The sequence below is a fragment of the Vigna unguiculata genome, chromosome 1 (genome assembly GCF_037176805.1).
Source record: "Vigna unguiculata cultivar grain cowpea cultivar isolate G323 ecotype 2 chromosome 1, ASM3717680v1, whole genome shotgun sequence".
In the NCBI taxonomy this organism is placed as follows: Eukaryota; Viridiplantae; Streptophyta; class Magnoliopsida; order Fabales; family Fabaceae; genus Vigna; species Vigna unguiculata.
Window position 1 is genome coordinate 799,850 of NC_140792.1, and position 13,103 is coordinate 812,952.

At 34.3% G+C, this 13,103-nt stretch overlaps 1 protein-coding gene across 6 annotated transcripts; it reads left to right on the top strand.

The window, feature by feature from the left end:
* Positions 1–564: 564 nt before the first annotated feature.
* PEX5 (peroxin 5) lies at positions 565–12,651 on the top strand. 6 transcript variants are annotated; one of them, XR_003604092.2, is made up of 17 exons: positions 565–819; positions 901–1,029; positions 1,166–1,295; positions 1,926–2,119; positions 2,720–2,974; positions 3,852–3,968; positions 5,387–5,554; positions 6,612–6,805; positions 7,542–7,788; positions 8,440–8,524; positions 8,863–8,972; positions 10,237–10,461; positions 10,868–10,933; positions 11,631–11,725; positions 11,897–11,980; positions 12,175–12,238; positions 12,322–12,651. XR_003604092.2 is itself a non-coding variant. In XM_028069310.2 (17 exons), exons 1-15 carry the CDS (start codon positions 703–705, stop codon positions 11,976–11,978), a joined length of 2,214 nt encoding a protein of 737 aa, XP_027925111.1. In that variant the 5' UTR covers positions 565–702; the 3' UTR covers positions 11,979–11,980; positions 12,217–12,238; positions 12,322–12,651. The 6 variants fall into 6 exon arrangements, 4 of the variants coding, with proteins under 4 accessions (XP_027925111.1, XP_027925115.1, XP_027925091.1 ...); XR_003604091.2 differs by having other exon boundaries at positions 12,325–12,651; XM_028069310.2 differs by having other exon boundaries at positions 12,217–12,238.
* Positions 12,652–13,103: the final 452 nt, after the last annotated feature.

Consider the following 13,103-nt stretch of genomic DNA (forward strand, 5'->3'; position numbering starts at 1 on the left):
TTTAGTGACTCTACACTTCGTATTATTAGTTATACACGGACTCGAAATTATTGATACTTCATTATAAAACTGAATTTGATTGTTTATTAAATAAAAGTTCGAAGATTTTGTTAAGAAAATGACCAAGTCTACATTTTTCTAGAACTATTTAAAACGGAAATGAATTGAAAATGAGTGAAAGAAAAGAAAATTATATTTTTTTATAGTTTGGTTGTGATGAAAATGAAATAATACAAATTATGTGAGACCCACACAAAACTTGTTTCTCTCCAAAATCTAATGTGAAATGAGATGGATTCTCTCTCTAGTTTCTTAAATTAAAAACATACTTTGAACACAAATATATTGATATTATATTTATAATTGACAAACTAATATAGAAAAAACTTGTTTTTGTTTTTTTTTTAATTTTCATTAAATATTTTTATATACTAAATTTATTTATTTTCCATTTTGTTTTTCAAATTCCAAATAAATGGAGGTAAATTAATATTAATCTAAATAATATAATACAACTTTCATAAAAAATAAATAAAAATTAATAAAAGAGAAAATGACAAGTATAGCACGCAGATAGAGATAACAAAACAGCGCAACCCACGAGTGTGGCGGAAGAAGGGAAGAACCAACCAAACCATCGAAACAGGCACCGCCAATCGGAAGAAGAACGGTGGTGGAAGAGTGAGAACTCAACGGTGGGCCATGGCGATGCGCGACCTCGTTTCCGGTGCTGCTGCTTGCGGCGACTCTTCTTCTTCCTCCGCTAATCCTCTCGCTTCTCTAGCCAACGCTCTTGTTGGCTCTTCCTCCAAAACTCAGGTCTTAGTTTCTCCTTTTTTCTCTATTACTCTCTCTTCACTCAACACTGATTTCAATTTTTTTGTCGCAAAACTATAACAGGAGAGGCTGAAGGAGATTCCGACATCCACTCCCACTGATCCTACCTCTCAATTTTACTCCACCGCTCTTCCCGTCAATCACCTTCCCGGCTCCGAATTCGATAAGCCTCTATTGGATGCAAACTCTCAGGTTCGGTTTGGATTGGATTCTTGTGTCTGTGATTGTTTGTGCCGTGTGTGTTTGTTTGTTATAATGTTATATTATGTGATACTTGTCAATAATGAATGATTTGAGTTATTGTAATTTTTGTTTTGACCGAAAACAGGCTTCGGAGTTTTTGCACAGGTTCCGTGGCGCGAGTGGGCTGGAAGAGACGTGGGATGAGATACAGCGTGAGACCGGGGTTGCCGGACCGCGGCAACTGGTGCCGGCAATTCAACAGCCGCCGTTGGATGGTAGGTTGTGTTTGGATTGGTCCAGGGGATTGTTTGGTGTCAGAAAATGTTTTCTGATTTCATTTTTATTGGCTTTCAATAGGTTGTGCAAGAATAAGTGAAGACAGGTTTTTATGTTTTTAATGTTTGTCTTGCTTTTACTTTATGATCTTCTGGAAACAGAAAATGAAGTGAAAACAGAGAATAAAATCAGAATGAAATTAAGTGATTTTTTTTAGCGTTTCTGTTTTTAATTGTATTTTTTTTCCTGTATAAACTTTGCTGAACATAAGATGGAGTGAAAATGGAAAATATAAACCGAAAATGTTTTCTTGAACAAAACGGCTCTTAATAGAAAATAATTTTACCGTGGCATTTTAAATTGCCTTCTTTTTTCCTGTATAGATTCCGGAAAACAGAAAATAAAGTGAAAATACAATTTATAAACATCCTCTTAGAAAATAATGTTATTCTTTTGACTTGCCATGCTCTGGTTGTTGTGTATGGTGTTTCATGTTGTTCCTGTCGTGCGCTTTAGCAAAGGTGCTGTGATTAGTGGTGGTTGTACTGTGAACTTGGTTTTTTATTTGAATGCATTGAGAAACTGAGCACAGAAGAAGAGGTGTGGAGTTGATGTTGTTTTCTCTGCAGGGACACCGCAAAGAGTTCTATCGAGTTTTTTGCACTCGTTTCTTGACAGCAGCCGTGGTGGAGTACCTTTTCATCCTACCCCTCTTCCGATGCTGGGTTTATCCGAAGGTGATAAACAATGTATACGAGACCGTAGCAGCATAATGGCTAGGCATCTGTTTGCAGATAAAAGTGAAGAATTTATCGATGCACAAGTAAGGGAATTCATGAATACATTCATCTGGTTTCACTTACTTTAGTCATACTCGTTGAGGGAAAAGAGTAGCAGAAAAAATTTTAGTTGTTTGTGTATTGGAGATTTAGAGTTCAATGTTTGATTACTGATTAGGTGCAAGGATGATCACCTAGGGTCTGGTGTGATTGCTCAATATGTTCTTTCCGTGTAACCTACCTTTAAGTTTTGCTAAGTGATTTTTCTTTTTTTCTTTGGGTTGATAATTAATCGTGGATTAGATTATATGGGTTTGGGAGTTGCTCCTGTACCATAGCAGTTTCTTCATGTACTTTGGCTGACCTTTTATTTTATTGAGTCAAATGTCAATCAGCATCACTTCGTTCTTAAGTTATATCTTCACCAAAGTTTTACTTAAAACTTAGAAAAACTCTTCTTGTAGAGTATGCCAATCTTTCCCTTTATAAGGAATGTGCAGTGATGATGTATTCTATCTACATGTGATTAGTAATGATTTCTACCAGATATTTTCCTTCATTATCTTAAATAAAATGTTGTCTTTGCCTATATTCTTTTTATTGGTCGTTTGACTCTGAACTCATCATATGTAACTACTTTTCAGGTAAATGCACTTCTATGCTCTTTAGATATTGATAGCAATGTCCGTGGTAAGGGACCTATGCCTGAAAGATTTCGGGAGCTTGAGGATTATTGGAATGAATCTCAAGGCAATATGAGACCTGGTCCTCCTCCTGCTGCAGATGGGTGGATTACTGAATTTAGTCAACATAGGGGAAAATATGATAATCCTGATTCATGGGCTAACTCCTTTGAGCAACAACATGGTGCAAATGGTTGGGCGTCTGAATTTGAACATGTGAGAAGTCTTTAATGTTCTATTTGTAGCTATAATTTGAAGTTACTTGCACTTTTTATCTGCAAATTAATGTGGTATTGAGTCTATTAATAATGAAATTGAAATCTTTGAACTTTATTGAGGAGACTTGTTGTACTTAATTGTCTGTTGATGCAAACATTAAGGATTTATTCTCATATCTACGCTTCAAGGTTGTATATAGTCTGAAAAATGTTAGACTTCCAATGCCCATTTTTGGTCAATTCATGAAATCTCCTAAACAAGTTCATCATATACTTAGTCAGTGGAAATTACTTCCCGAGCATCACTTCCAACTTGTAATTTTAGATTTTCCTGGGCTATCACGATGCTTCTACAACTTTTTTCTCCATTGTAGCTCTATTCCTCTAAAATTCAGTTTCACCATCCTACATTTTTTTTTTTTCTGTCTACGGGCTTCTGTGCCAAATAATTTCTTTGATGCAACGTGCTATTTCTTCATTGGTGTCGGTGTTGGCATCCATCACCTGTAGCACACATATCAGGAGGAAAGAGCAATTTCAGGAATGTCTTCAGAATATCTGACTGCTTTATTTCTTTTCTGTTTCGAGATTATTATGATTTCAATCAGAATATCCAAAACAAATAGAACCCAAATAAACAGGTCATGAAAGAACATATAACTAAAAAATGAAGGCATGCATCATATCTTGTTTTATAGAACGTGTCTTTGATGCAATGCCTTCTTTCTTCGCTGGTATTGATGTTGGTGACACTAGACTTGGATTATACTGGTACTTGTAGAAAATAATCAATTTTTCATCGGACCTGAGTATAAATTGTTATTTGTAATTCATTTCTTATTTTAAGATTAATTTTTCTTGCAATCTCTTTGCAGTCCCAATTGTCATCAGTAGGTCAAATGCAAGGTATGAACATGTCAAACTTTGCTGCAATGGAACAGACTCGTATGCTTGCAAATACATTGGCCCAAAATGGTGATCCTAAATTTCAGGTTTCTCTGCTACACATGACTTTTATATTTCCAATCTAGTACATCAAAATATGCGACACTAGTTCATTAGTTTGTCTTTTTGCTAATTTACTCACCCTTATCATTTTGTTCTTTTTTGAGTGAACCAAGATAACTAAAAGAGAAATTTGGGACAAATGTTTATACATCAATCCCTTAATGGATAATTGTTTACTCTTGCAAACTTCGGGAAATTTCAGAATGTATGGTTATTGTGTTCCTTAGCCTTAATTTCAGGTGCTCTACACACAATTTTTTTGGTCTTGCACAATGATAGAACTTGGGTATTATGGGGGTGTCTACTTCCCACATCGAGTAATATGGGATGCTTGGTGAAGTACTTAAGTTCTTGGGTCTTTTCTTCAATAGCTAGCTTTTAAGGGTGCCCCAAGTGTTTGGTTACTTATCACACATTGTCCATCTATCACATTAAAATCCATTTGATTTCTTACTTATATTCAATTTATTCAGTAGTAATTATAATATTTACAGGACGGGAAAGATCATTTGGTGCTTCTGGAAACGTGATATGATTCTAGACTCTAGGCCACTTAGGACAACACGAGTTTTTGGAATTAATATGTTAGTATTTACAGTGATTGCTCATTAATTTTATAATGGGCGATAATTATTCTTAAAATATTTTTTATTTTTTAATATATTAACAAGAGTCACGTGTGGGAATAATATTCAAGTGATGCTGATATTTGATCTGTTGGCCTGTAATATGTAGGAATTAATATGTTAATATTTACAGTGACACCTAGTTGATTTTATGTGGTACTTATTCTTGAAATATTTTCGAATTTTTAAACGTATTAACTGGAGTATGTGTGGGAATAGTATTCTGGTGACGCTGATATTTGATTTTTAGGCCCAGAATGTAATGCTGAGATGGGTATCTCAGCTATCACGAGTTCTTTGACATGGAATGGTGTTCTTGGTCTCCTTGTGTGTTAAAGCTTATACTTGTGTCTGGTATTTTCATTGTTGTTTTTCAAAGGTACTGTGTAGGTTTTGAGTTAATACCTTGCATTTTTCTTTTTGTTATATTTTGTTGTGTTTTGGCTGCATTAGAAAAACGTTTTTTTTTTTTTTTTATAGATTATTCAATTATTTAAAAATCAGGAAAAGAGAGATGACAAGATTGAGAAGGGAAAACTGTGAAAAATATTGATTATACAGAAAGTTTGGGCTATGCCATAATGTTTCATCGAATGGTATCCTTGAAAGCCCTATGGATGGAACATACAACTTTCTTATCAATATTGATGAGCTTGTCTTTTCTGCGCTATAATATTCATGCGCCCTTGCTAAGAAGAGTGTTCTATTTTGTTGTTGCATTTCTTGCCCTCCTTGAAATAAGATAAAATTCAATTACATGCTATTGTGGTATGCAGAACTCAAAATTCCTTCAATTTGTGTCGAAGATGAGCCGTGGTGAGTTGATTATTGATGACAATCAGGTTAAAGAGAATGCATTACCTGCATCTGGAGATTGGGCAACGGAATATGATCAACAATATAATCGTGGTCAAGCATGGGCTGGAGAATATTTAAATGATAAGGCATGTCCAATGACCATGAAACTATATTATTCTTTTGCAAGTGTTTTATATTATTGATTGACATATATTCTGTTATAAGTCTGATATATCTAGATATATAGTTTTTGGGTTAAAGAAGTGCCTGTGAAAAGGCAAGCATTTCACTTCAATTTGATCAACCAAAGGACTGTATAAACTGTGCAACAATGCAAATTTTGACTCATTATATGTAAATATCCTTTCAAAATTCAGGGTTTGAATCAAATAAGCTGGAAAGGGTTGTAATTCAGTTTATCTTAGCTGGGTTGAGCTGGAGTTGCAGAACAAATTTTGTTATGGTGTTTGTAAGAGTTGGGAGGCTTACTTGGATTTTAGTTTCAATAAGTTGATTTCCAATTTATGAGCAATTTCTTGAGGTTAGGATCCAGGTCTTTGATGGTAATTTGGGTTTTTGTGGACAATAATATATGAATTCGATGATTTTTTTTTTCACTCAGATGAGGTTTTGAAAGGCTTTGACTGAGAAGGACAAGATTTCCTAGCCTATTGGTGTTTATACTTTGTCATATGATCAGAAATATTATCCAAGTTTTCTATTGAGTTCTTGAGAACATATTTATATGGGAAGTGGGTGTTAGCATGGGTTCTATGGTTTTGATCCTTGAGAGTGGGTTTTTTCCCTCTCTGGGACTATTAAATTGCAGAATTACATGTATTCTTACTTATGATTGTAATGCTGTGTGCAAACTCTTGTGCAACTGTTTGAATAGGTTGTTGGTTGTTGTTATTCCTAGCCTCCATTTTACTTAATGTTTTGATGTGGGAGCCTTGGGTGCAAAGGTAAGATTGATTTGTCTGAGCCTTGGGTACATAGGGTGTGCCTGCATATATTTGAACCTCCTTATACCCAAAACTGGTGGGAGATTCTTGCATGAAGTCACCCTTTTATATGCATGCAAGTCTGATACATCTCAGTCGGTTTCTTTTGACTTGATTTATTTTAAGAACAAAGTAAAATCATTGATGTGTTGGCGATCCCTTTTCCTAAAATTTTTGAATGCTGACTTGTGGTTTCTAGGTTTATCACGGACCTGATCAGTGGGTGAATGAATATGCAACTGAAGGACGGCAGCATGATGCAACTGATGATCAGTGGGTTAATGAATTTTCAAAGTTGAATGTTAATGATTGGGCAGATGAATTTGGTCAGCAGTTAGGTGAAGCAGCCTTAGGAGACAGCACTTCTGATAGTTGGGCACAAGCATACGATGAGTAAGTCAAACTTTTGAACAGACTGTACTAAAATTGTTTTTTTTAACAAAAATAATTATTTACTGGATTTAGTGACAAACAACAGATTTTGTTTTAATAATAAGAATATATGGAAAGAATCATAACTATGTTTCATCTTGTGTACTTTTGGTTGGGGTAACTTTTATGAGTAGAATTGGAAGTTGCAATTTGAAAGCTGGTTTTGGCTTATGTGTCTCTAGTATTCTGGATTGATGTTTTAATTTGGTTTTCTACTTTTCTTTATTAAAAGAAATATGTTAACCTATCTTGATTCCCTTTTATGAACCATGCAATGCTCGTTCTTAATCAGTGAGAACTGAATGTTGGTTTGACTTTTTTTTTTTTCAAAATATAGATGCTGCCTTAAAATATTTGCCAAACTAAATGCCCATTCTTATGGTCCAATGTTTTACATAAGTGATACATAGTGAACAAAAGAATCCTGGATATTATTTAAGGTTAAGATTATTGGTTGGTCTAATTTGGTTGCTCAGGAGGATAACAGTTATCGTAAATGTACTTCACTTTTTTCATCAATTAATTATTCTTTCACTAACATTAAAAAGTGGCTGTTCTTGTTCCTTTCCTATTGTGTATGTTTTTTTCTTTTTACTTGGGTTATGCCATATGTTTTCTCTTTAGCATAAAAAATATTACATACCAGCGAGGAGGTTATTGCTTTATTAATCACAATTTCTTTGGGGGTTATATGAAGGTTCCTAAATGAGCAAGTTGCTTCCAAGCAGCAGTTAGACAGTTCGAGGGGTGTGTATGTCTTTTCAGATTTAAACCCTTATGTTGGTCATCCAAATCCCCTAAAAGAAGGCCAAGATCTATTCAGAAAAGGACTTTTAAGTGAAGCAGTTCTAGCATTGGAAGCAGAAGTCCTAAAAAATCCTGAGAATGCTGAAGGATGGAGACTGCTTGGAATAGCGCATGCAGAGAATGATGATGATCAACAGGTTAGGTTATGCCTTATTGATGGTATCCCCATGTTTGCGTAGTCTGAAATCCCCTGTATTATTGTGTAGTTGCAATTTTCTGGAGCCATACACATGTGATACAGAACAAACAATTTTATTAATCAATTTGTTTGAATTTATATGTCAACAGTCTATGACAGAGATAATATTTCTGTTCAATGCATTATGCCATTCAAATTTGCTTCTTTTCTTAAACCATCAGATGTCTGTTCTAGATATAGTTTTTGTGCTTCCAATTTCATTTTGGTTCACTGAATAGTATATTTGTTGGCCATTTCACATATACAAAAAATAATAATTACCATTTTCATAACATAACGTGAATACAAATCTTATTATTTCATGAACTATTTTAAACTCTTTTTTGCGGCCTCTAAGGTCTTGTTTTAATATGGAAATCTGCCAAATCTTCAATGTACATTTTATGCAGCCATTTCATGTGATTTTATATTAGACTATTTGGTAAAAGACTGATACTTTATTCTTCTTCCTTGTCCCTTGTTACTCCGTGTAATTTGTCTTTGTCAGCACTTATCACAAATTAACCATGTTTTGCTTTGAGCCCATCACTCTTATTTTCAAATGTTACTTTAGAACTTAACTGTTTTAAAACTATTTAAACTTGCACAGGCTATTGCAGCAATGATGAAAGCACAGGAGGCTGACCCGACAAACTTGGAGGTGCTTCTTGCTCTTGGTGTTAGTCATACAAATGGTTAGTAATGGCTTCTGATTTATTGCCTGGACGAATAACGATAATAGCAACCTAGCTTAAAGATCATTTGTCACATTAAATCTTGATGCTTGAGTTAATTTATATGTACATTCCTACTCAGTTTTGGAATTTTTCTTTGGTGAAAATTTTAAAAGTTGGATATTTCTTTAAATGAGCTAATATACTTTTACTTGCTTTGGAGGGATTCTTATACTTCATTGTGTACTCGTCTTCTCTTTTACTAGATTTGTAACTGAAAGCATTGATGCAAATGACTTGTAGGTTTTTCCATTTTATTCCTAGATATAAAATATTGAGCCATCTACTGATATTTGCAGAACTAGAGCAAACAGCTGCTCTGAAGTATCTATATGGATGGTTGCGCCATCACCCAAAATATGGAACACTTGCCCCGCCTGAGATTTCTGATTCTTTGTACTATGCTGATGTAAGTGGATTGATTACCTATGTTGGGATTTGTGTAAAGGATTATTAAATACCTGTAAAAACCCCATGCATACATTTTCCGGATCTTTTATGACACCCAACTAATTCCCCTCTAATTGGGTTGGTTCATTTTGGGATTAAGTGATACCTCCATGCTTAAGCTCGGGTCAAATTCCAGTCCTTTTATAAGGGACCCAAGTGCCAAACCACTTGTGACTGTATTTGAAAAGCCTTGTGGAGATGTGTTGTCTTTGTACGTTTTTTAGGTGTTTTGTGTAGTAATAAAAATGCAATAGGCTAAACAACAACCACAACAGCAATAATAATATAAGGAACTCTTTAAAGCATACCATATAGTATAATAAACTAAACAATAATAGTAATAACATTTTAAAATAGCAGCCATCCCACAATGTGCCTAACCTGTACCACTAGCATTTTTTAAGCCGGCCATTCTAGGCTCTAATTGGGATTTGAAGTTGTGATGTCAAAATAAGTCAAATGCACAAGAATAAATCAATTCTCTAAATTGTGGTGACTACATCTATCATTTCTAGTGATTGCTATTTCCTTATTTCCATATTTAACATTTATTACCTCTACACTCATATAAACAAAAAATTGCCATGTTAAGTGAACTTAAAATATGAGCAAATTCCAACTTCCAAAGTTCTATTTAATGTATTATTATCAAAAATACCCATATATTAATTCTAGGAACCATCTCCAATAAATATGATCTTAGTGAGTTTATGTGTAATTCAAACTTACAAAACCAGCTTATAAGGTAAGGATTGCATCCTATTTATATATTATAATCTGACCTTAGTCCTAGTCAATTTGGGATATCCAACATACTTCCTCATGCTGAGCAATGAATATCTTGAATGTGGAATTAAATATTTGTGGGTAGTCTAAGAGGAGCCTAATAATAATATCATGGAACTTTGACCGGGACAAACTCTATCTTAGTAAATGTGTGTATGCCTAACTCAATCTTACAAAATGTGCTTGTAAGATGAAGATTGCACCTCACTTACATATTATAATTTGACTTCACTCCTAATTGATGTAGAATCTCCAACTTGTGATTAAGGATAATTTAGAAAATGTACTCCCATATTATATGAAATCAAGAATACTGAATGAACCTAACCACCATTCTTAAGAGGTGTGAAATTAGTTATTTTTGCTTGTATATGAGATGAAAGGGAGTATTAAATGTGATATCTAACAATTGGAAAGATTAATTTTCCTTTCTGCAGGTTGCTAGGTTATTCAATGAAGCTGCTGAAGTGTCTCCGGATGATGCAGATGTCCACATAGTTCTTGGGGTCATGTATAACTTATCCAGAGAATATGACAAAGCTATTGCATCTTTTGAAAGAGCACTGAAACTCAAGCCACAGGATTACTCATTATGGAACAAACTGGGTGCTACACAGGCAAACAGTATTCAAAGTGCTGATGCAATAATGGCTTATCAACAGGTGCTGTGTATAGAATTTAATGCTCTGCTATTGCTGTAGCCTGTAGCTTTAATGTATTTGTGTCAATCAAATGTAACTTATTGTGTCAAGATTTTTGGAAATCAAATGTGTGAGTATGAGGGGGATATTTATCGAACTACATATCAGGGAGTTTGCTATGTCTCGTTCCAAATCCTTCATTTTACTTATTTGACGGTATATCACTAGCCCTTTAGATATTTCCAGCTGTCGCAATAATATGAAGACAGTCAAATGTTCTTTTATTCATTCTGTGCAAGTTAACTGCCTTTTCTATAATTATATTATAAAGTTGTTTTTGGAGTGAACGTGCAATCTATTTCTTTTAGTCAATTCTATTCTTTGTCGGGTGCAATTCTCCCTTTGACTAAAACAATAATCATTTCAGGCACTTGATTTAAAGCCTAACTATGTTCGTGCTTGGGCAAATATGGGTATCAGTTATGCAAACCAGGTCAGTTCCCCGCTGGGCATTTATCTTATCTGTATCGTACATATCAAGTTAGAAGTAGAATTTTGCTTGTCATTTCAGTTTTCACTATCTTTATGGTAACTGTATTCTGCCATGCAAATGTAAAACTCTAGCATGTATGTTGTATGACAGCTATATCAGTAAAAAGAAACTCAACTTTGGTATGATTTTAGGTTCTGGATTTCAATCTTTTCTCCAAAGCACTGGGCATTACATTGTACTGTTGGTGGGTGTACATTTGGATACCCATCTATGCAGTATGTTGGGACATGTTGGGGGCGATTCTTTTTGTTGTGGAATAATGAAGCATGCCAAATATTTTGGATAAGTTTAGCTTCTGTTGTGGAGATATTATGGTGCAGTTGTTTGCCTTAATGGTTGGAGAAAGACACCATTTCCCTTTTACTTGTTTGGAGAAAGAGAGGAAGGAAATGGAGAGGAGGAAGATAGGATGAAAATACCCAACTTTTACTGTTTGAGAGGATAAAAAAGAATGATTTTTGGTTGGGGTTCATATAAAATTTCCCAAAAGTTGAGTTGCTCTGTATTCTATAACAGATGTCAAAGATGGAGGAATGAAAACGACATTTATTTAGCACTAATTAGCTATTTTGTATGTTGTATCTTAATTGTCATGATAAAATTAATTTATTATACCTACCTTTCACACTTCCTACAGGGTATGTACGACGAGTCCATTCGATATTATGTTCGAGCACTTGCCATGAATCCAAAAGCAGAGAATGCATGGCAATATTTGAGAATTTCATTAAGGTATATTATAATATATATATATATATATATATATATATATATTATTACTATTATTATTAGCAGAGAGAAGTATTGCAGGATTTTACTGACAAGAATAGGAGAGTGATAGTTCTAATTAGGTGTTGATTTTATATTCTCGTGACTTACCTTTTGTCTCATCCTATTTTCCAGCTGTGCTTCTAGGAATGACATGTTGGAAGCTTGTGATAGTCGTAATTTGGACCTTCTCCAGAAGGAGTTTCCACTACAGTAAGGGTGCGTTTGAGTAAACAGTTTAATTAAGTTCTTATGTAGAAGTTATTTTTATAATTGAAAACTTTTCAAATAAAAGCTATTTTTATGTTTATTAGAGAGGTTGCTTATTAAAATAAGGTGAAAACAACTTATAGACATGTAATAAGCTGATTCCATAAGTTTTGACGAACACTACGCAAATTCCATCAACATAGGTTCAAATAAGCTCCGACTTTTTCTGAGTGGGTGAATTACAGGAGGGACTCTTCTACTGTCGAGGTGGTTGCTTGAACATGAATCCTAATTTTCCTTAATACTTTTGGATGAGTAAATGGTACATTTTCTGACATTAAAGCTCGCAGTAGATGTCTGCTTCCGTAGAGATTTCTAGAAGAATTGCAAGGCGATCAAGTGACTAAGCCTGCAGGTGAATACGATGCATTATTCTATCAATCTTTGAACATACGGTGTATGTATATTATAGGCACATTTACAGACTCCATTTCTTAATGTTAGAAAAGCTACTTGTTAGAGAACAGCTGCAGTACTTAAGTTAAGGAATGCGACTTTCCATAATAAAGTTGAGCTTATCGTGTATGTAGATAAATACAAGTATACAAGAATAATCACATATTATGTATCTCATTTGTCGAAACTATAAATAACTTGATGACCATCCCACTTTCTAATTAGCCTTTTTGAGAATTATACTCTATTAATTATCGTGTATTCAGCACTCATTGATTTGTTTGGATAATCTTGTGTGTCAGTACTTGTACAACAAAAAAAGTTTTGTTCCTCTGGTGATGTCAGCATGTGGATTACTCGAATGTCTTTTGGCTTAGTGAAAGACCAAATCTGCACATGCTCGTTGTCTTTTGTCTTTGTTAAAGGCTAAATCTTCATACCAAATCTATCATGTAAGGTATATTGATGTGCTTTATGTTGGTTGTCATGAGTCTAAGACAACTATTATTCTTTATTAAGGTTTGGAGGACCAACTACGTTAACTATGGCGGAGTTAATGGAGAAGATAATAATGAGGAATATTTATTAGGGTTCATGGATCATGGATCATGGATGGGGTCTTAATTTGGTGGACTGTTCGTAAAAGTAATCGATATATGTTTTTTCAGAACCAATA